This window comes from Schistocerca americana, chromosome 9 (genome assembly GCF_021461395.2).
Source record: "Schistocerca americana isolate TAMUIC-IGC-003095 chromosome 9, iqSchAmer2.1, whole genome shotgun sequence".
NCBI lineage: Eukaryota > Metazoa > Arthropoda > Insecta > Orthoptera > Acrididae > Schistocerca > Schistocerca americana.
Window position 1 is genome coordinate 3,954,851 of NC_060127.1, and position 24,637 is coordinate 3,979,487.

Sequence of the window (24,637 nt, forward strand, 5' to 3'; positions counted from 1 at the left end):
ACATGCTAGAAAAGTTTTAGTTCATGTGCTTGATTTTTAAGGTATTGCGCAACATTTATGACGTCAGAGCTAGTTACAGCAGACTGGTTGGCACACAATGGAAACTGATGTGAATTTACTACAGCGTGAGTAGGCTGCTTCCCTACAAGAGCACTGAAAGACCTGAGTCGAAACAAGGCCCCGGGAGTAGACAACATTCCATTAGAACTACTGATGGCCTTGGGAGAGCCAGACATGACAAAACTCTACCATCTGGTGAGCAAGATGTATTAGACAGGCGAAATACCCTCAGACTTCAAGAAGAATATAATAATTCCAATCCCAAAGAAAGCAGGTGTTGACAGATGTGAAAATTACCGAACTATCAGTTTAATAAGTCACAGCTGCAAAGTACTAACGCGAATTCTTTACAGACGAATGGAAAAACTGGTAGAAGCGGACCTCGGGGAAGATCAGTTTGGATTCCGTAGAAATGTTGGAACACGTGAGGCAATACTAACCTTACGACGTATCTTAGAAGAAAGATTAAGAAAAGGCAAACCTACGTTTCTAGCATTTGTAGACTTAGAGAAAGCTTTTGACAACGTTAACTGGAATACTCTCTCTCAAATTCTGAAGGTGGCAGGGGTAAAATACAGGGAGCGAAAGGCTATTTACAATTTGTACAGAAACCAGATGGCAGTTATAAGAGTCGAGGGGCATGAAAGGGAAGCAGTGGTTGGGAAAGGAGTGAGACAGGGTTGTAGCCTCTCCCCGATGTTATTCAATCTGTATATTGAGCAAGCAGTAAAGGAAACAAAAGAAAAGTTCGGAGTAGGTATTAAAATCCATGGAGAAGAAGTAAAAACTTTGAGGTTCGCCGATGACATTGTAATTCTGTCAGAGACAGCAAAGGACTTGGAAGAGCAGTTGAACGGAATGGACAGTGTCTTGAAAGGAGGATATAAGATGAACATCAACAAAAGCAAAACGAGGAGAATGGAATGTAGTCAAATTAAATCGGGTGATGCTGAGGGGATTAGATTAGGAAATGAGACATTTAAAGTAGTAAAGGAGTTTTGCTATTTAGGGAGTAAAATAACCGATGATGGTCGAAGTAGAGAGGATATAAAATGTAGACTGGCAATGCCAAGGAAATCGTTTCTGAAGAAGAGAAATTTGTTAACATCGAGTATAGATTTAAGTGTCAGGAAGTCGTTTCTGAAAGTATTTGTGTGGAGTGTAGCCATGTATGGAAGTGAAACATGGACGATAACCAGTTTGGACAAGAAGAGAATAGAAGCTTTCGAAATGTGGTGCTACAGAAGAATGCTGAAGATAAGGTGGGTAGATCACATAACTAATGAGGAGGTATTGAATAGGATTGGGGAGAAGAGAAGTTTGTGGCACAACTTGACTAGAAGAAGGGATCGGTTGGTAGGACATGTTTTGAGGCATCAAGGGATCACAAATTTAGCATTGGAGGGCAGCGTGGAGGGTAAAAATCGTAGAGGGAGACCAAGAGATGAATACACTAAGCAGATTCAGAAGGATGTAGGTTGCAGTAGGTACTGGGAGATGAAGAAGCTTGCACTGGATAGAGTAGCATGGAGAGCTGCATCAAACCAGTCTCAGGACTGAAGACCACAACAACAACAACAAACAAGTTGTTTTGAAAAGGCACTCATGCCTGCTAGCTTTTTTTGATCTGTTCCTGATAATGTGGTAAAGGAATGACTTTTAATGGTTGAAGTAATCAATAAAGAAATTGTAAATTGCAACTCGACAGTAAGCAACTAATTTTGGCCCCGTTTCCCAACTGGGTGTATTCCTTGATTAATCGTAACACCCGGCTCAGTGATAATGCAAAAAAAGTCACTAGATCGCATGCCGATCAAAGGATCGAACAGAACCCGAGATTTCCTCAGCTGTAACGTATAATGTTCGAACAGTTAGAATCGTTCAAATACAACCCGAATATCAACAACAGTGTCAGATTTCCTAGACTGCTGTTGTCTTTCAAACAATTACTATGGCCATATTTTGAAATGTAATAAAGTTACGTTTGTTTGAGTGGCCATCTTCTGCAGGATTTCTTGGCATCTGTTACTATAGGTTGTCCGTCTTGAGCTGACTGCAGTTTAATTGAAAAGAATTACACCACATGCGTTTCGCTTTTATTCATGAAGCATCTTCCGTGGTTATTGTTGTTTCGTTACGTATTCTGCTCCCTCCCTCCTTGATAGTAGCGGTTGGTGTCGAAATGTAGTGAACTTCGTGAAACGAAGTGAATAAAAACGAAACGCGTCAGGTGTAACTCTTTTCAATTAAATTGCAGTCAGCTCAAGACGTATAACCAACGGTAACAGATGTAATGAAGTCCTCTACCATTTACGCAAATAACATTGAAACGGTACAGTAGTTTCCGCTCCATAAGCAGTAGGTTTCGCTGCTCGCTCGCACCGTAAAATACAAACAGAGGCGGCTCTGCTGCCAGTTTTATTACACGACGCGGCCGGCCGCGGATGCAACAGAACCAATGTGGACGGGTGGAAAGAAATATGTCAGGCTTCATAATACGTATTTATATGTGGCGTATATTATGCATTTCTTGTACGTGAATGTGAATCTGCACATGAACTGTCCTAATCCTCCTCATACCTTTCCGTAAAGCGTGGCCAAATCTTTGTTGGGAAGTAGTTCTGTAGTATAGTAGTGCCACCCTTACTCCTGGCTAGGGGATCAGAGAGACATCACAGGCAGGTAAAAGTCAGACGTTCCAGTGTCACAAGATTTGGGGTGGAGAGGTTGGTCACGACCAAGTGGTTCGACCACCCCCTCCACCGGGGCCCAGGAAGACCTCCGGGTGCCCGCCATATTCTGGGGGTGTTACAGAAGACGGCTAAGTGAGCAGACGTGCCCTCAGTGCGTCTGTCTCAATGTTCACGCATGGAAGAGAGGTATTTGAATATTTGTACTAATTCTTTTAGTTCCAGCTTCAGATTGTGTAAGGAAATGAATGTGCTCGTTTAATTCCGGAAATTTGACCCCCTGTGTTAATGTATCTGGTCCCCAGTTTGCCCGTTATCCTCCTCACATAGTGATCGTCCTATGTAAAATATTGGGAGACTTTGGTGGTATACATTTGGCCAACGCAATTCGGTCTTGCCCGTAGAAATGTGCGTCCAGATTAGTAAATAACATACCCGAGCTATAAGTTGTAAAATTGTAATATCTGTAAACTGAAACAATTGCTGAAATCGCTGTAAAGTCGAGTGATAATGTTTAAAATAAATAGGTAATCAACTGTCATCAATCTTTAACATACCTTAAAAATCACAAAGAAGTCGAGTTAAAGGAATTCATCTAAAATAGAAGATATAGAATGCGGGGACCCACACATCAGCGTGTGAGCCCTCCAGCCCCTTGCCTAGTATCATACAGAAAGGGCACGCTCTCTAGGTAGCGCTCTCAAGCTCCCCTCCCCAGTTATCCGTTGCGCAATTTTCATTCAGGGCTTGACGACATCAACTTTCATCTGGCGTCCCTAGGCAAGGAGGTTTGACGGTAATCTTTCAACATAAATACAGATACTGCGATATTTGATCATATTCACATCAAGAGTTACCGGATACAAAACAAACATTAATAACGCAATTCAGAAATATATTTCTCTATTTTACGAAGCTACCGTTGTTCCATGTAAGAAGAAGTATTTATTAGACTCTACTTCATTTACTTCTACAAACATGAAAGAGATTTCGCTATTAGTGCAGATGTAGAGTAACTGCTTGAAGTAGGTGATTGCACAAAAAACGTATCTGTACGATCGGGAGGCCGTGACGCTACAAGATCGGCTGGGATTGCCCCTGCAGCCAGCGTCGCTCTCGCATGTAATTATGGCGCAGCAGCGGGTGCTATCTGCCGCTGTGTTTGATGTGCTGGTAATTATCGCGCAGCCGTACACACAGCTGCACCGCCTGCCCGCCTGGGAACAACTGGCGAGCAACGAGACTCCGCGCCTGGCAGTCCGTCCGTCCTGCACTGCAGCGGCGGATGCGTTAATCTGGCGTGCCGCGGCAGCCGCTTACGAAACGAGGGTAAAGTCCCTCCCCTCGACAGGCTTTGCTCCCTCCTCGTGTGGGGGCGGGACTGGTTCCCGGCCGAGTGTGCTTCTGGGCGGGTCCCTCTCCCACCTACGTACGTATATAAGCGGCCGTACACTGCTCGTCTCGTAAACCGAGCGACGCCGAAGCCCAGCGCTCTGTCTGGCCCGCATTTCAGCGCAAGACGTACGCTCTAGCAGTAAGGCGTAAGTATTGCCTCGTTCCAGTCGCACGGAACCGGTTTCCTGCAAATGGGACTGTCACTGGACGTAGATGCTACACAGTACATTCGATTCTGCTGCAGCATATTCAGAGTGAGGAATATCGTTACAGGTGTATCACAAGGAATGATGTCCGGCCTACTCTTATTGTTGGTCTTATACAGGGTGGTCCATTGATCGAGACCGGGCCAAATATCTCACGAAATAAGCGTCAAACGAATAAACTACAAAGAACGAAACTTGTCTAGCTTGAAGGGGGAAACCAGATGGCGCTATGGTTGGCCCGCTAGATGGCGCTGCCATAGGTCAAACGGATATCAACTGCGTTTTTTAAAATAGGAACCCCCATTTTTTATTACATATTCGTGTCCTACGTAAAGAAATATGAATGTTTTAGTTGGACAACTTTTTTCGCTTTTGTGATAGATGGCGCTGTAATAGTCACAAACATATGGCTCACAATTTTAGACGTACAGTTGGTAACAGGTAGGTTTTTTAAATTAAAATACGGAACGTAGGTACGTTTGAACATTTTATTTCGGTTGTTCCAATGTGATACATGTACCTTTGCGACCTTATCATTTCTGAGAACGCATGCTGTTACAGCGTGATTACCTGTAAATACCACATTAATGCAAAAATGCTCAAAATGGTGTCCGTCAACCTCAATGCATTTGGCAATACGTGTAACGACATTCCTCTCAACAGCGAGTAGTTCGCCTTCCGTAATGTTCGCACATGCATTGACAGTGCGCTGACACATGTTGTCAGGCGTTGTCGGTGGATCACGATACCAAATATCCTTCAACTTTCCCCACAGAAAGAAATCCGGGGACGTCAGATCCGGTGAATGTGCGGGCCATGGTATGGTGCTTCGCCGACCAATCAACCTGTCATGAAATATGCTATTCAATACCGCTTCAACCGCACGCGAGCTATGTGCCGGACATCCATCATGCTGGAAGTACATCGCCGTTCTGTCATGCAGTGAAACATCTTGTAGTAACATCGGTAGAACATTACTTAGGAAATCACCATACATTGCACCATTTATGTTGCCATCGATAAAATGGGAGCCAATTATCCTTCCTCCCATAATGCCGCACCATACATTAACCCGCCAAGGTCACTGATGTTCCACTTGTCGCAGCCATCGTGGATTTCCGTTGCCCAATAGTGCATATTATGCCGTTTTACGTTACCGTTGTTGGTGAATGACGCTTCGTCGCTAAATAAAACTCGTGCAAAAAATTGTCATCGTCCCGTAATTTCTATTGCGCCCAGTGGCATAACTGTACACGACGTAGCACACGCCGGTTGGGCATTTTGATCACAATAGCCATACATCAACACGATATCGACCTTTTCTGCAGTTGGTAAACGGTCCATTTTAACATGGGTAATGTATCACGAAGCAAATACCTTCCGATCTGGCGGAGTGTTACGTGATACCACGTACTTATACGTTTGTGACTATTACAGCGCCATCTATCACAAAGCGAAAAAAGTGGTCCAACTAAAGCATTCATATTTCTTTACGTACTACACGAATAAGTAATTAAAAATGGGGGTTGGTATATAAAAAAACGTAGTTGCCATCCGTTTAAGCTATGGCAGCGCCATCTAGCGGGCCAACCCTCGCGCCATCTGGTTTCCCCCTTCAAGCTAGACGAGTTTCGTTCTTTGTAGTTTTTTCGTTTGATGATTATTTCGTGAGATATTTGGCCCCGTCACTATCAATGGACAACCCTGTATACAGGGGGTCTCCCGTAAGAGTTAACAGACGCATTATCTGTGTTTTCTCGGCGTATATTTTCAGTTTTGTTTTTACAACGTGTATCTGCTGTCACATCAAACAAATTCTGGTCATCGAGTCCTCCATGCGGCGCTGAGGGTCTACGGAAAGCGTCAGTTTGTTTCCCGTTACAAACTAAAAGATTTTAAAAGTGGAATTTTACGTGCCCATTCGACAGAGCGGTCCCAGATTACTCTAGCGCGATATTCCTTTTAACAGGGACGGTAAGACACGAAGGATAGGCTAGCAGTACTGCAGCAGCGACTAAGCAGCGCCGTGGCCCCGTGCTGGCCGCTACCGCGCTGCCCAGTCACTGCTGCAGTACTGTTAGCTATCCTTCGTGTTCACTATCTCTGTCAGTACACATCGGTAAAACGAATCGCACTAGACTAATGTGTGTCGAATGGGCACGTAAAATTCCGATTTAAAATTTTTTTGTTTTGGGATGGGAAACGAACTGACGCGTTCCGCCGACTCTGGGAACCGAATGAAAGACGTGAGTGATGAGCAGAATTTGTTCGAGCTGACACCACCAACACCCTATAAAATGTAAGTTGCAAATATCTGCTGAAACACCAGACAAAATGCACTTGACGACCCGTGCGAGAGACATCCTGTATATAAAGCACTATTCCCTGCTGCCCTCCCCCCCCCCCCCCCGCCCCCCTCCTTCACCCCATAAAAGCTTAGAAAATGTTTGAAATTTTGTTTTAAGTTTCGGTCTCTATTGTCGACCTTCAGATCTCTTTTATAGAAACATGTCCTAATATACTGGAGCCATAGTGGCATCGTCGAATGCTCAACACAAAATCAGTGTCAGTTTTTAGCATTTGACGATGCCACAACGGCTGCAGTATATTAGGACATGTTTTTATAAAACAGATCTGAAGATGGTCATTATACGCCGAAACCGGTAGTCTGATGATGTTAAAATTTGTGACCGTAGACGTGAAGTAAAGGAAATTTATTCTGTTTTCGGGTCGCTGTTCAATTCGCGACCATGTCGCAGCTTGTAGACATTCACAAGTTCAGTGGCTGTTTGCGCAAAAGGAGACAGTCTAGTTATCTGTCGTCACAATGCCTTAAAATGTCAGAAGAGAGAGATGATTATATTCAGTTCGCATAAGGGACAGGTAGTGCTTATTTGTTATGAAAGGACATTACAGTAACACGCAGAGATAATTTAAACACTTAGATGACAATGCAAGGGCAAAAAATTACGACAATCGATAGGCGGGATTCATTGTCCTGTACATCAAGAAGCGCTCGTGCTAAATTGGCAGACGTCGAGCACTTGGAGAAATTGGCAGTACGAACAGTAAAATTCCTGAAGTCGCACCCATTATTCCATAGTCAGTTCCAACAGTTTTCAATAGAAATCAACGAAGAGTGGGAGACTTCGTATATTACTGCAAAGTAAGTTGGTTAAGTCGAGGTGCATGCCCGCAACGATTTTTCGTTTTAAAACTCGCTATTGTTCCATCTATGAAGGAAAAAAGAGTGCAGGAACGAAAATTGGAACATCGGGAATGCATTGCAGACTTCGCATTTTAAGTGGACTCCACCGCACACTGACCACAGTGAAACACTCCAAGGTAACCTCTTTCTGATCTGATGAGGATGCATTTAAAAAGAAAATCCCATTGTAGAAGGGACACATCCTGACAAAGACAGTCCAGCTCCATAAGCTCTCTGGCGTTAAGGGAAGCGCGCGGTGTGAAGAGTTCATTGTGGTCTTGCGAGAATTGGCCGGCCAGAGTGGCCGTGCGGTTCTAGGCGCTACAGTCTGGAGCTGAGCGACCGCTACGGTCGCAGGTTGGAATCCTGCCTCGGGGATGGATGTGTGTGATGTCCTTAGGTTAGTTAGGTTTAATTAGTTCTAAGTTCTAGGCGACTGATGATCTCAGAAGTTGAGTCGCATAGTGCTCAGAGCCAATCTTGCGAGAATTAGAAAGATAGTTTTATAATGGTTTTGAGGACACTGTCAGTTTAACACCTCTTTTCGATCTGTTTTCGGGACCGTTTGCCATTTTAGCTGAAAGCGGCCCTGTGCAAATACAGGCGTAATTGATGGACCTGGAAGCTAATTCCAGTTTCAGTTACAAATCTCTTTATGTTAAAACTGTCCAGGATGTATATACATTGCTTTCTTCAGGTAGATTTTCCAAGTCTCTATAATGAGGCTGCGAAACTGCTACAATGCCAATTTCGATCGAAGTATTCGTATGAAAAACGTACAAAATGCAAGACGACGGCGGACATCGCGTACACACGATCTCTATCTACATTTCTTGGAAATGAGCTTCTAGCAGTATTATAAGAGGTTCCTTTGACTACAAGAATGGCTGGCTTATCTTAGCAATGAAGGCCCCTGACATTCCGCGGAAAAAGGGTCGGCACGAATGGTCACGTTCCTCGCCCACCGGACCTGTGCCCCTTCAGTTCTTTTGCCTGTGGGGATGGTTGAAGGGGGAAGTCTATGAAGAGAAAGTAAACTCAGGAGACTAGTCGATTGTTCACATTATGAACAGCGCTGTCTCCCCCCCCCCCCCCCCCCTCCCAAAAAAAAAAAGAATGGCAAGACGGTCTCAGAAGATCTTCTCGTGGTGTTGTCAAGAGATTTCTAAAGTGCACTGAAGTCGTAGGTGGAATTTATGGCAGTCGACTGTGAACTTCATCACATGCCTTTGCTTAACACCCTGTGTGTTTATTTCTTTGGGTTACATTGCAATAGCGGTATCTCTGTAAGCAATAAAAATTGAACGCATCTTATATGGAATGTTTTATTCCAATTAGACTTGTTAGTTAGTTCGTCAGAGGTTCCATAGACATTAAAACGAATATTTTATCGAAGTGATGTGGAACGAGTCAGTTTGCAGGATATGTTACACGTGATTAGCGTCGGCAACAATGAACAATGTATTACTTTTAGGGTTCTGAGGCTCAGATTGCTTTGTTGTCCATCCTTCTGTCTGTCTGTACGAGTGTTTAAATTTACCTCACACACTGAGGTCTGTGGTCCATTGGTGGTACAAAATTGAAGCTTATAAGGGAATGCAATCAAAAGATATGCCATTTATGTTCTTTCTTTAAAACTCGCAAACTCAGTGATCAATACCTATAAGGTACCTCCCGTTGGCCTGGAATCATGTAATAGGCAAAAAGGAAGGTTTCACGGTACAACCAAAGTAAGAATCTAAAAAATGTAAATCGTACCCCAGAAAACTATTCCATAACTTATTACTGTGTAGAAAGATGCAAAAATACGAAGAGTGATAGTAGCTGAGCTTAACTGTTTGAGCAAGTCATTAATATGCTTCTTCCAGAGTTCCAGTTTTCATTTGCATTCTGTTTTAAGTACGAGTCAAACCAATTGTGTGCTATATATTTCATAAACTTAAGTTTTTGTAAATGATTAACATGATCGTAATCAGATGCCTCGGAAAGATCACAAAAAGTATCGACTGACGATATTTTATTATTTAAGGCGTATAATATTTGTTTAGTGAATGTATAAATAGCATTCTCAGTCGAGGAAAGGTACTAGAATTGAAACTGTGATGTGCTAAGCGAATTGTTTCTACTTAAATGTGAGACTACTGTTCAGAACATTACTAAAAAATATTTGGGAAAAAGACATCAGTAAGGAAACTAGATGAGAATTATTTAAATATTACCATAGTTACCCTATCTAGAGAGTTTTGATATACTGCAAGACAAAAAAGGGCGTACTGCGAAGGAATTATCCCATGTAAATACAGGCAAATTATTACATTTTCAGAAACATTGTGTGATTAATTCAAGAGAAAAAATTTCACAAATTGAGCAAGTCAGTAATGTGTTGGTCCACCTCTGTACCTTATGAAAGCAGTTTTTCGGTTTGGCATTGACTGTGAGAGCTCCCACATATCCTCCTGAGGATACCGTGCCAAATACTGTCCAATTGGCAAATTAAATCGCCAAAATCCCTATCTGGTTGGAGGGCACTGTCCATAATCCTCCAAACGTTCTCAATTGGGGAAAGGTCCGGCGACATTGTTAGCCAAGATAGGATTTGGGAAGCACGACGACAGGGACTAGATACTTTCGCCGTGTGCGGTTGGGTATTATCTTGCTGAAATGTAAGCCCAGAGTGGCTTGGCGTGGAGAGCGACAAAACGGGGCGTGGGATATCGTCGACGTGCCGCTTTGCAGTCAGTGTGACGCAGATAACAACCGAGAGGGTCCTACTATGAACAGACCATCACTGGTGGTTGTTGGACCGTATGGCGGGCGACACCCAAGCTGGTACCCCGCCGCTGTCTGGCTCGTCTTCAGACACGTCTTCACTGGTCATCGGAGCTCGGTTCGAAGCGGGACTCATCACTAAAGACAATAGTACCCTGACCAATGAGAGCGCAGGCCAAAGACAAGTCTGGAGACGCCGCAGACGCTGGTGAGGTATCAACTAGGCTCCCGCTCGCCCTACGGCCCGACACCCAGCAGTGGTGGGCCAGTCCAATTGATGGCAGGACCACTTTCGTTGTTATCTGGGGCACCGTTACAGCACAGCTGTACGTCGACCATTTACGACTGCCCGTTTTGTAGCCATTTATGACAAGCCATCATTTGAAACTTCCTGGCAGATTAAAACTGTGTGCCCGACCGAGACTCGAGCTAGGGACCGTTGCCTTTCGCGGGCAAGTGCTCTACCAACTGAGCTACCGAAGCACGACTCACGCCCGGTACTCACACCTGTACTTCTGCCAGTATCTCGTCTCCTACCTGCGGAGTGAAAATCTCATTCTGGAAACATCCCCCAGGCTGTGGCTAAGCCATGTCTCCGCAGTATCCTTTCTTTCAGGAGTGCTAGTTCTGCAAGGTTCACAGAAGAACTTCTGTAAAGTTTGGAAGGTAGGAGACGATATACTGGCAGAAGTAAAGCTGTGAGTACTGGGCGTGAGTCGTGCTTCGGTAGCTCAGTTGGTAGAGCACTTGCCCGCGAAAGGCAAAGGTCCCTAGCTCGAGTCTCGGTCGGGCACACAGTTTTAATCCGCCAGGAAGTTTCATATCAGCGCACACTCCGCTGCAGAGTAAAATCTCATTCTGGAAGCCATCATTTGTTTACATTTCAGCAAGACAATGCCCGCTCGCACACGGCGAGAGTTTCTACTGTTGCTTGCCGAACCCTGCCCTGGCCAGCAAGTCTGCCGGATCTCTCTGCAATTGAGAACGTTTGGAGCGTTATGGGCAGGGCCCTCCAGCCAGCTCGGGGATTTGACGATGTAACGCGCCGATTGGACAGAATTTGGGCACGATTTCCCTCAGATGGGCATCCAACAACTCTGTCAACCGCTGTCAAGCCGAAGTAGTGCTTCAGCAAGGGCCAGAGGTGGGCCAACGCGCTGTTGGCTTTATTAGTTTGTGGTGCTCTTTCTCTCGAATAAATCACCCAGTTTTTCTGGATCTACCGATTTCGACCCCATTCGTATGATTCCTTCGCGGTGCATCGTTTCTTTTTCGGTCTTATTACGGTGTATGTAGGAAGTGTTGGCGCCATTGTCTAACGCAACGTCAGAGGCGCTCTGCTGTTTGTGTGCAGTGAGAAGGCACGATGTCGGTGAGTGGGGAGCGGCTGCGGCATTCGCTGGCGGAGCGCCTGAGTGCCGGGTTCGAGCACCGCTACGGGGACGGCTTCGTGGTGACGCGGCCCGGCGGCCTCGTCATGCCCGCAGAGTTCCTGCTGGACGCGCAGCGCGTCCACGACTTCCCCGTCAGGCAGGACGACGTCTGGCTCGTCACCTTCCCCAAGTCAGGTCAGTCTCCGAAAGGAAAAGGTCCTTGTAGAGCTGACGCTTTAGACTCGCGGGGAACGGGCAGTTCCGCATCGCACGACTTTTGTGACGTCACTTCCTGCTGTTTCACGTTGAGGAGACATTTCGAGGCTGAGAATCCTTCATCCTACAAGTTCCAGCTTTCTAAATAATCCTGTTCGTGACAGGTTAGGGCTTCCTGCAGCATACAAGGCTTCAGGGCTGATCGCTGATAATCTTTTAATTTTATATTCATTAGTAAGTTCTTATTGTCGTACACCTTCATAATGAGTTTGAGTGCTACGGTCACCTTCTTTATTCTTGGTCGCATAACATTTTCTTCTGCCCCACCAGTTTGTGTCCATTGTCCTAGGTTTCTAAATCTCTCCACGTTCTACATTTTCCCTCCTTCTAATGTCACCGATGTAGGACATTCTTGATGTTCGCCATATACTGTGCTTCCTCGATAGAGAGTTGTAAACCTGTTTATTTCTGTGTCGGATGGTTGAATTCCCCGTGTCTTCTAATGATTGCGACAAAATCGCAACATTGTCTGCAAATAACTATTTCTGAATTTTATCCATAGTGGATGCTGTCGAACTCCGTGACTGTTCCTTTATGGGGTTGTAGAAAAATACCCGCTACTAGTCACAATAAAAGGTTGTTTATTCGTCACACGACCGGTTTCTTTGACCACAGCCCACATGTTTGTATGTAAACATAGTGTATTTCACGAGTGCACATCATAATAGTGTAATATGGTACTTGGTAAAACTGATATATGGGCGTGAAAACGACCGTAAGTGTGTAACCAAGTACCGAAACTATCACCACAGCACAAGCGTAATAATGGTGCTTCATCTTTTTTGATCTCCAACTGTACAAACATGTACATGAATTTATAAACACCTGAAGATTGGCGCAAGCCCGAAACCGGTCGTGTGACGAATAAACAACCTTTTATTGTGACTGGTAGCGGATATTTTTCTACAACCCCAACAGTATTTCTGTATTCCTCTTCTTGCATCCCAATCGTATTCCATCCACTTGTTTCATTTCCCGTCACATTTACCTGATCACCTTTATGAGGACACAACGAAAGAGGCGACTCTGGTTGTCTTAAATGACTCTGAAATTGACTTTCGATGTCGTATTACATAAGGGCTGCTCAGTCAGTTCACTCGATTTTCTAACCAAAATCACTCGTGTATATAACAAGCGTAGGAGCATAGACCTGCCAAGTTATAGACCAATATCCTTAACATGAGCTCGCACCCAAATTCTTTAACATATTGTCGGATCGAATGCAACAAATTTCCTTTAGATGGGAAAGCTTCTGTCCAGAAATCTTCACGGTTTTAGAAGGCATCGATCGAGTGAAACACAGCTTCGTCTTTTCTCACACGATAATGTGCTAACCACGGATGAACGGCAACGGAAGATTCTATATGCCTAGATCTACGGAAAGCGTTTGACACCGTGCTCCACTGCAGACTGTTAAAGGAGGTACGAACGGTACGTATGGGAAAGTTTCCCAGATATGCCAGTGGCTCGAAGACTTTCTACGTAACAGAATCCGGTAGATTGTCCTCGACAGCCAGTGTTCATCAGAGGCAAGGGTATTGTCAGGAGTGCCGCAGGGAAGTGTGACAGGAGCGGTGTTGTTGTCTGCATACGTAAATGATGTGATAGCGTGATCAGGAATCTGCCGCTGTTTGCTGATGACGCCGTGGTGTACGGGAAGTCATCTTCGTTGAGTGACTGTAGAACGACACAAGGTGAGTTGGGCGAAATTTCTGGCTGCTGTCATGAATGACAGCTGCCTCTAAATGTGGAAAAATGTAAGTTAATGCGGATGAGTAGGAGAAACAAACGCGTAATTTCCGGATACAGCATTACTAGCGTCCCGCTTGACACAGTCATGTCGTTTAAATATCTAGATACAACGTTGCAAAACGAAATGGAACGAGCACATAAGAATGGCTGTAGGAAAAGTGGATGGCCGACTTCGGTTTGTTGGCAGAATTTTAGGATGGTGTGGTTGCGATTCGCTTTTGAGTGCTGCTCGAGTGTCTGGGATGCCCTTCCGGTCGGACTGAAGGGAGACATCGAAGCAATTCAGAGGCGGCCTACTTCAACTGTTACCGGCAGGATCGATGAACAAGCAGGTGTTACGGAGACGCTTCAGGAACTCAGATGGGAATCCCGAAAGAGGGAAGGCGAATACTACTGAGAACATTTAGAGAACCGGCAATTGAAACTACCTTCAGGACGACTCTACTGCAACCAAAGTACATTTCGCGTAAGGACCACGAATGTAGGGTAAGTCTGGGAAAGTCGGGCCACTTTTCTTCTTCAGCATAAACTTTGTGTGTTTCTCAACTTTTCGACTTCAGGCAGCATGTTCGTATATAGTGTCATATAAACTTAAGCACAACGCCTTATTGAGGCACTGCCGCTTAGAATACAAGAGGTATGGTAAAAGGAAAACATACGTGAGAGCTCCGTCTCACCCATAGGTGCAGCAGTGAGATGGACCAGCGTACTCTGAGAGATGGACCGTAAGAAAAGGCTGTACATGAAGAAAAGAGTCAACAATATTCATGTGGCCTCCGTAAACAGGAAATGCACTGAATTCAATCGTCAATTTTATTAGTTTCGTAATAGATTTCGCCACACCCAACAGATTCATCTTCACCCCATTCATCAAAGTTATTTTCGTAATCTCCTACAATATCTACATCTGACGAATACGATGAGCTATTTACACTATTTTTCTGTTTTAGCTTCTTCAGTTTGTTTTTCTCTTCACTAGTATTTCTCCTTGGTTAGCTTTTTGTGCCTTTTTTATGTTTCCTTTCTGCTGTTATCCGCCTATTTCTTTACCGTTTCAATATTTTCAGCATAGTTTAGCGCTTTGGGTGCAGTGACTGCCTTCTTCTTAAAATTCATGGTTTTATTAATGCATGGAACAGATGATATTTCTTCCAAAAGTTTTCTCTGTGTTGGTTTAGGAGTAGCCAGTTCTGAGACGGTAAACTTAGATGTTTTACGTTTAGAAGGAGTGGAGTCCGCAGTTGTGTAAGTGAAACAAATTGCCTTGTATTGATAACACTTCTGACGAGCTTTGGATCAGCAGGTCTTTTGATGACCTTTGAAGTGGTTCGTTGGCCTGTGTGTGAGATTCTGTTCTTCCATTTGTTGGGACAGACATATCTTGCGGCAAATAAGCATAGTCCGGGACTTCGGCCCTCTTCAGTGGGGTTGTTCCACATCCCTTATAACTAAATGTAGCTGTATTCCACCTCTCACACATTAAGGCAAGTGGTCCATCTCTCTCAAATAAGTACTGGTCCATCTCCCCCGACTGTCTGGGGGAGACGAACCACCCTCACTCATATCTGCAGATAGCGGAATCGTGTTACATGCATTTGTAAAGCTCGCATGTAGGAAAAAAAACTGTATCAATATTGCGCAAACTAAGCCTTAATACTATACTTACATGGCTACACAATAAAACTTTTCGTCTCACCTGAACTAAGATGAAAATGTCAGCAACACTTTTGCACCACGTTTGTTCTTGAAAGAGGTCCTCGCAGGTAGCTTGAGCTGCTCTCCAGCGGCGCATTTGTGAACTACACCACTCATCCTGGACTTACCCTAAGACAAGAGAGATTGGGGCTCGTACGGTGCCATAAGTACAGTTGTTTTTCCCTCGCTCTGTTGGTGAGTGGACCGTGCAAGGAAATCGCTAGTGATGGCTTGCTGAGTATGTACGTACACGTAGGTGTAGCTCAGTGATCAGAGTGTCTGGCTGCCTTGCGGAGGACCCGCATTCGTTTTCCGATACTGGCCGGGTTTTGTCCTCGGCGGGAGGACTGGAACAGGGTGCCCTCTGTCTCGTGAGGTCAACTGGGGAAACTACTTGAGTGAGAAGCAGAAGCCAAAGTGTTTGCTGTTTTCTCTGCGGCGCGCTGCGGTCATCTAGAACATGTTTTATCGTCACGAAAGTCGACAACGGCCGAGGGAGTGGTGTGCTGACCACACGGCCCTCCACAGTGCATCCGATGGACGCCGTTGTCAGAGGATGGCACGGTGGTCGGTCGGTCCCCCTTGGTCCTCAATACGTTGCAGATGTCAGTCGTGGTGAAAACAGTATTCAGTGCCTTATGTCGGAGCTGAGTAAACACCAGCGTGGCCAAATTGTTGGACCTAGTATGCTGGATGCTTTCGTAACCGAGCCAGCCAAAGTGTTTGCTGTTTTCTCTGCGGCGCGCTGCGGTCATCTAGAACATGTTTTATCGTTTTTTAATACAAGTATGATTATTGTGTTCACATGGTGTTATTGGCCATTTACCGGATCGGATGGTCAGCAACTGCAATGGCGAACGGACTCTACATCTACGTGATTACTCTGCAATTCACAATAAAGTGCCTGGCAGAATTCGTGCTTCTGACACAGCACAACCTGTATTTATTATTTCCGACAGCACTCGAAGTTTGTTTGAATACCAACGGGTTTCCTAAACGGAATTAGGAATGGTGATACGTTTTTCGTGTTTCCATATTTTTGTAGTTTTTTATTCTAAGTGTGTGTTACTGCTATGCACTTATTATGTGATCACCTCGAAACAGTTGCTGAAAAAAGTTTTAGTTTTTAATTCAGTCGTTTCATTCAGCAACTCTCTTTCGTTATTGATGTTATTAGCGACTACTTCTAGCTCCTGTATGCTGAGCATGGGCGAACTTTTGGGTAATGTATGAAGCAAATGATTTTTGAATCTGCGGCCTGTTTCTGGGACACGGGCAACTAGAGGAGATTTGTAAGTCTCACCTGCTCTGAAAGAGTCGAGATGTTCTTGTAATCGGAATTTTTAGTTTATTATATGTTTTGTCCAATGCAGCATGTGTAAGTTCTCTTCGGTACGCCACATCTAACTCATAAGTTGAAAATGAGGTGGTGAAAATCCGAATGAGTAACGACTCCGTTTTACTGATTAAGATTCAAAATGTTAAACTTTGAACGTTAACATATCTCGTCCCATCATGAGGCTAAACTCTGACAAAACGGTATTAATTGTTTTTTTTTTCCTTTAGTGAACAGTTTCTAGTCATTCTCGACAAATTAAAAAAAATCATTACAACTGTAACTATAAGTTTAAACTTGCTCATTCCTCTTTGAACGAATTGTTATGACAGGTGCCAGCTAGAGATAGTTTTCTTTTCTCGTCTTTCTACACTATATAAACACATAGCCGTTTAACTCGCTTAAGAAGTGAATTAGACATTATTACTTCGATGTTAATCGCATTCCTACAACAAACAACTAATGTCGAGTTTTGACCATTGGCAATTGGCGTGTAATGTGTACCCGCTAATTACCGTTGGGGCGGAGCTGCATCTAGTATTGGCTGTATTAATTACAGCATCGTTCATTTGTTGTTATAACTTTTCAGACTTCAAAGTATTAGCAACAGACAGTTTAAATTAGGCAAACTCAAACTTAAATGCATTGCCTAGTCACAGAAAATATTGATTCCAATAGACGTGTTAAAAGAGAAATTCACACTTTTGTGTGTTGATTAGCGACGTACAGTAATGTATCTTCGACAAATGAGTTACACGTATAAGATAAATATGAGATTTTAGCATCGTTTAGGAGGCCCATAAGGGATAACTATTGTAACCTCCAAGTACAAGAAATCCCTTACTGAATGGGACGGTTGGCAACCCTGCCTTCTTTACACCTTAAGACGCCACCTGTCTGCTTTCATCTTGGTCTCATGGTACAAGCTACTGAAAATGCAGTCCAGCTTCCAATTAATTTGTTGTGGTTATTATGAACGGACGTGAACGACGGTTCTAATTAAAAGTTACTCACAGGATTAGCGAACTCTAGCATTTATGAATACTTGGGTTAGCAGCAAAACACAGCACAACATATTTACACATCTATACACATAATAAAACTGTAACTGGCCAACGTTTCTACATAGGAGACATTTAACTTATAACTGCAATACAAGCCTAAACAACTACGGTATATTGATAATTTTCACTTATAGACCGTCTGACAGCAACTGAATAAAACACAATTTTAGTGCCATACGCGTTTCGCCTTTATTTTCTGCAAGGCATCATCGGTGGCAGGTTGCGTAGACAGTTTCTTACATATTACGCTCCTGTTGCATTTTTGGTGTTGTTCTTCTTCCTATGAGCGCCAATTTGCTGTTTTTTCCGCATTCCACAGCACTATGCACTGAATGCTTGTTTTAATGCAATGTTTTGGTTTCTGTTCGAGGAGGACAGGACTACAAAAGTTGAAGATGTCCTAAACAACTAGTTTTAAAATTTTTGTTTATTTGTCTGTTTGACCGTTAGTCTGTAGGAGCATCACGCAGAAACTACTACACGAAACTAGATGCGATTTTCACAGTCGTATTGTTGGAGGTGTAACTTAAAATCTGGTGCATGTTTCATCTTGATATATTGCCAAGAAGCCGAGTCGTCTACTCATACGGAGTGCTTTTTGTTAACTGGGTCTGTGGGGGGAAATCGGATCCATAGGAGATACAGTGAAACCGTCTTAGGAACCATTAGGCGCTTTTTTGTGAAAACAGTTTTTACATAGTAAAATTTTTGGTCACTCTTGAGTTATATATGAAAACGAGTAATTCACAAAATTTTTTAATGTGGATCGACTCAGTTTCGTGTAAGGACCTTTTCATTATATTGGAATAAAATTGGGGTAGCAGAAGTTTTGTAACACTAAACTAAATAAACCAGGACAAAAATGATAGAATCCGTAAAAAGTAATATTTTGGAACGTTTTATCATCAAAATAATGATGTTAGCAGTTTAATCCCTTTATGCATAGACATTCTGTAATTCATTCTTGAATCGGTGTATATATTATCGTTGATAAGTTTCATCGAGTTGGCACTACTATTATCATTGACAAGTTTGTCGAGTTGACACTAAAAATCTATTATCGGTCTTAAGTTTGTCGATTTAACACTAAAAATCAATTTAATACGTTTCTTCAGAGGTTTCCATCGTGTCTTATCGATATAAGTGAGTAATACACTTTTTGTGATTTCGTGTTAGTGTCTTCGTTCGTTTAACTTCTTTCATTCGTCAACTCTTTCATCAACTGGTGTAACAATTATCGTTGATAAGATTGTCGAGTAGTAATAATGCCTTGCCAGAGATTTCGTCCATGTGGATCTCGACCCCGCATGAATTTTGAAAAACCTTGGAGCTTATTATCGGCGAGAAAAACAGATATAAAAAAACTAAGGTTAAACTGTCAAAATGGCCAATGGTAAGGAATTGCAGTGTGTGTAAGCACAGATCCTATAGTTTTCGTAATTTCTTTAAGTACAACACTAGGCTGTTCTGCTATCGAGGTCTACTGGTATTTCATTCTTCAAATATCGGTATCCGTGCTTACAAACACAGCAATTCTTCACCGTTTTGGACTCGAGATCCACGCGGACGAAGTCATGGGCCAAAGTTACTTTCTAGTAACACTCGTCCACTACCTCACTAACCACCGTTGCTCCGGTACACACTGACGCCATTACTCCATTCCATACTGGTACGGAAGTTAACTGCACAATACGACTTCAGCTGACTGGACACCACTGTACTGATTCGACTCGACCCGACCTACCAGCCCCGCGCAAACAGTACTTAACACTAATCTTAAACACCACCAGAAGCCCCAACGGGACCGACCGGCCGCCGTGTCATCCTCCGCCCACAGGTAGATACGGAGGAGCGCGCGGTCAGCACACCGCTCTCCCGGCCCTTTTGTCAGTTTACGAGACCGGAGCCGCTACTTCTGAATCAAGTAGATCCTCAGTTTGCCTCACAAGGGCTCAGAGTACCTAACACTGCCGACGCACAATTCAGCTACATCATTCGAAGATTACTTTTACTCTTAGCTTCAGCCAGCAGATGTGTCGTAGGCTCAGAAACGATTGCATCGATTGTTGTTGATAATTCTTCCGGGTTATATGGCCGTGGTACACGGAATTATTCTATTCCTAACGTTTCGTCGAATACTACGTCGGACGTCTTCAGAGGTATGGCTGGTCCTGCTGAGTCCTGCCTAGCGATGGCAGTCTAAAACATAAAGTGTTTCGGAAGAGCACACATACTGATAGATACTTACATAAGAACTCCAATCATCACCCACAACAAAAAAGAGGTGTAATCAAAAGTTTAGTGGACAGGGCAAAACGGATTTGTACGCCGGAAGATCAGGATACGGAACTGAATCATCTGAAACAGGCCTTCGAAAAGAATGGTTACTCAAACAAAGAAATTAATAGAGTTTTAAGACCTAATTACAGCAGGCTAAAGGAAAAGGATGGTACACAGCAATGGAAGAACACGGTGTCTTTACCTTTCATTAGTAAGGTTACAGATCGAATCGGCAAAATTTTGTTGAAACTTAGAGTGAAAACGGTAATCAAACTTACCAGAAAAATAGGACAAGTACTTCGTTCTGTTAAAGATAGAAGGCCACCATTATCATCTAGCGGAGTGTATAAAATTCCGTGTACTTGTGGCCAGGTCTATATTGGTACTACGAAAAGAAGTGTGAATACGAGGGTAAAGGAGCATAAAAGTCTTTGCCGACTGGGGAAAATAGATAAATCGGCCGTTGCAGAACATGCACTTCAGTCAGGTGACCATTTAGTTAAGTTTTCTGAAACTACAGTTTTATGTGCTACTACGAACAATTATCCACGACTGTATAGGGAGGCTATTGAAATTTATAAACATGAAGATAATTTCAATAGAAAAGAACAGGCCTTAAAATTAAGCGAGATATGGACAGTGGACCGTGGTCTAGGGGTAGCGTCTTTGATTCATAATCAAAATGTTTTCGGTCCCGGGTTCGATCCCCGCCACTGTCTAAATTTTGATAAATAATCAGCATTGGCGGCCGAAGACTTCCGGCATAAGAAGTCAGCCTCATTCTGCCAACGGCCTTGTCAAAGAGGGCGGAGGAGCGGATAGAGGTTCAGGACACTCTCTTGTCCTAGAGGTGGGAAATTGCCCCTAAAGGCGGAAGAATCAGCAATTATCAACGACATGAGGATGCAGAAGGCAATGGAAACCACTGCATTAAAGACACGTAACGTGTATCCACAGGACATGTGGCCTGTAATGATCTCTCCATTGGCAAAAGATTCCGAAATAGTCCCCCATTCGGATCTCCGGGAGGGGACTGCCAAGGGGGAGGTTACCATGAGAAAAAGATTGAATAATCAACGAAACGATAACGTTCTACGAGTAGGGCGTGGAATGTCAGAAGCTTGAATGTGGTAGGGAAACTAAGAAAATCTGAAAAGGCAAATGCAAAGGCTCAATCTAGATATAGTAGGGGTCAGTGAAGTGAAGTGGAAGGAAGACAAGGATTTCTGGTCAGATGAATATCGGGTAATATCAACAGCAGCAGAAAATGGTATAACAGGTGTAGGATTAGTTATGAATAGGAAGGTAGGGCAGAGGGTGTGTTACTGTGAACAGTTCAGTGACCGGGTTGTTCTAATCAGAATCGACAGCAGACCAACACCGACAACGATAGTTCAGGTATACATGCCGATGTCGCAAGCAGATAGAGAAAGTGTATGAGGATATTGAAAGGGTAATGCAGCATATAAAGGGGGACGAAAATCTAATAGTCATGGGCGACTGGAATGCAGTTGCAGGGGAAGGAGTAGAAGAAAAGGTTACAGGAGAATATGGGCTTGGGACAAGGAACGAAAGAGGAGAAAGACTAATTGAGTTCTGTAACAAGTTTCAGCTAGTAATAGCGAATACCCTGTTCAAGAATCACAAGAGGAGGAGGTATACTTGGAAAAGGCCGGGAGATACGGGAAGATTTCAATTAGATTACATCATGGTCAGATAGAGATTCTGAAATCAGATACTGGATTGTAAGGCGTACCCAGGAGCAGATATAGACTCAGATCACAATATAGTAGTGATGAAGAGTAGGCTGAAGTTCAAGACATTAGTCAGGAACAATCAATACGCAAAGAAGTGGGATACGGAAGTACTAAGGAATGACGAGATAAGCTTGAAGTTCTCTAACGCTATAGATACAGCAATAAGGAATAGCGCAGTAGGCAGTACAGTTGAAGAGGAATAGACATCTCTAAAGAGGGCCATCACAGAAGTTGGGAAGGAAAATATAGGTACAAAGAAGGTAGCTGCGAAGAAACCATGGGTAACAGAAGAAATACTTCAGTTGACTGATGAAAGGAGGAAGTACAAACATGTTCCGGGAAAATCAGGAATACAGAAATACAAGTCGCTGAGGAATGAAATAAATAGGAAGTGCAGGGAAGCTAAGACGAAATGGCTGCAGGAAAAATGTGGAGACATCGAAAAAGATATGATTATCGGAAGGACAGACTCAGCATACAGGAAAGTCAAAACAACCTTTGGTGACATTAAAAACAACGGTGGTAACATTAAAAGTGCAACGGGAATTCCACTGTTAAATGCAGAGGAGAGAGCAGATAGGTGGAAAGAATACATTGAAAGCCTCTATGAGGGTGAAGATTTGTCTGATGTGATAGAAGAAGAAACAGGAGTCGATTTAGAAGAGGTAGGGGATCCAGTATTAGAATCGGAATTTAAAAGAGCTTTGGAGGACTTACGGTCAAATAAGGCAGAAGAGATAGATAAATTCCATCAGAAATTCTAAAATCATTGGGGGAAGTGGCAACAAAACGACTATTCACGTTGGTGTGTAGAATATATGAGTCTGGCGATATACCATCTGACTTTCGGAAAAGCATCATCCACATAATTCCGAAGACGGCAAGAGCTGACAAGTGCGAAAATTATCGCACAATCAGCTTAACAGCTCATGCATCGAAGCTGCTTACAAGAATAATATACAGAAGAATGGTAAAGAAAATTGAGAATGCGCTAGGTGACGATCAGTTTGGCTTTAGGAAAAGTAAAGGGACGAGAGGGGCAATTCTGACGTTACGGCTAATAATGGAAGCAAGGCTACAGAAAAATCAAGACACTTTCATAGGATTTGTCGACCTGGAAAAAGCGTTCGACAATATAAAATGGTGCAAGCTGTTAGAGATTCTGAAAAAAGTAGGGGTAAGCTATAGGGAGAGACGGGTCATATACAATATGTACAACAACCAAGAGGGAATAATAAGAGTGGACGATCAAGAACGAAGTGCTCGTATTAAGAAGGGTGTAAGACAAGGCTGTAGCCTTTCGCCCCTACTCTTCAATCTGCATATCGAGGAAGCAATGATGGAAATAAAAGAAAGGTTCAGGAGTGGAATTAAAATACAAGGTGAAAGGATATCAATGATACGATTCGTTGATGACATTGCTATCCTGAGTGAAAGTGAAGAAGAATTAAATGATCTGCTGAACGGAATGAACAGTGTAATGAGTACACAGTATGGCTTGAGAGTAAATCGGAGAAAGACGAAGGTAATGAGAAGTAGTAGAAATGAGAACAGCGAGAAACTTAACATCAGGATTGATGGTCACGAAGTCAATGAAGTTAAGGAATTCTGCTACCTAGGCAGTAAAATAACCAATGACGGACGGAGCAAGGAGGACATGAAAAGCAGACTCGCTATGGCAAAAAAGGCGTTTCTGGCCAAGAGAAGTCTACTAATATCAAATACCGGCCTTAATTTGAGGAAGAAATTTCTGAGCATGTACGTCTGGAGTACAGCATTGTATGGTAGTGAAACATGTACTGTGGGAAAACCAGAACAGAAGAGAATCGAAGCATTTGAGATGTGGTGCTATAGACGAATGTTGGAAATTAGGTGGACTGATAAGGTAAGGAATGAGGAGGTTCTACGCAGAATCGGAGAGGAAAGGAATATGTGGAAAACACTGATAAGGAGAAGGGTCAGGATGATAGGACATCTGCTAAGACATGAGGGAATGACTTCCGTGGTACTAGAGGGTGCTGTAGAGGGCAAAAACTGTAGAGGAAGACAGAGATTGGAATACGTCAAGCAAATAATTGAGGACGTAGGTTGCAAGTGCTACTCTGAGATGAAGAGGTTAGCACAGGAAAGGTATTCGTGGCGAGCCGCATCAAACCAGTCAGTAGACTGATGACAAAAAAAAAAAAAAAAAAAAAAAGGGGGACAGTGGCGTTACAAAATCGATAAATGATTTTTATCTATGACGGACTGTTATGGATAGTTACATTTTATGCTTGACTAGTTTTCTCTCTGCCACTATGTGCAAGCTAGACCACGCCCACTTCCCTCGGTATTTAGGCCGCTCTGCGACGCCTGACTCGTCAGTCGCCAGGACTCAACAGGACCAGCCATACCTCTGAGGATGTCCAACGTAGTATTGGACGAAACGTTAGGAATAGAAGAATTCCATGGACCACGGCCATATACCCGGAAGAATTATCAACAACAGTACCGTCCGGTCGTGAAAGCCTTCATTGTATGATTGCATCGATTACACCGCTCTCTAGATACGTAAATAATATTAAAATTTCCGCGAAAACTTGGCACGTGAGGAATCTTAAACCTCACCGTTTCCTCACCGATGTGGCAAATGGTTACTATCTGAGCACGATCATTCGACAGGTACGACCTGGACGCAGGAGCTGGTGTGGCTTCTGATGAACGACCTGGACTTCGAGACCGCTAAGGAGATGTGCGTCACCAAACGGTTCCCGTACCTCGAGTGAGTACCCGCAGA

General features: G+C 43.5%; 1 protein-coding gene across 1 annotated transcript; it reads left to right on the plus strand.

Annotated features, from left to right (window-relative positions):
* The first annotated feature begins 4,224 nt into the window (after positions 1 to 4,224).
* LOC124551170 (luciferin sulfotransferase-like) lies at positions 4,225 to 24,626 on the plus strand. The gene is made up of 3 exons (XM_047126152.1): positions 4,225 to 4,291; positions 11,683 to 11,896; positions 24,523 to 24,626. Exons 2-3 carry the CDS (start codon positions 11,695 to 11,697, stop codon positions 24,624 to 24,626), a joined length of 306 nt encoding a protein of 101 aa, XP_046982108.1. The 5' UTR covers positions 4,225 to 4,291; positions 11,683 to 11,694.
* The last annotated feature ends 11 nt before the right edge of the window (positions 24,627 to 24,637 follow it).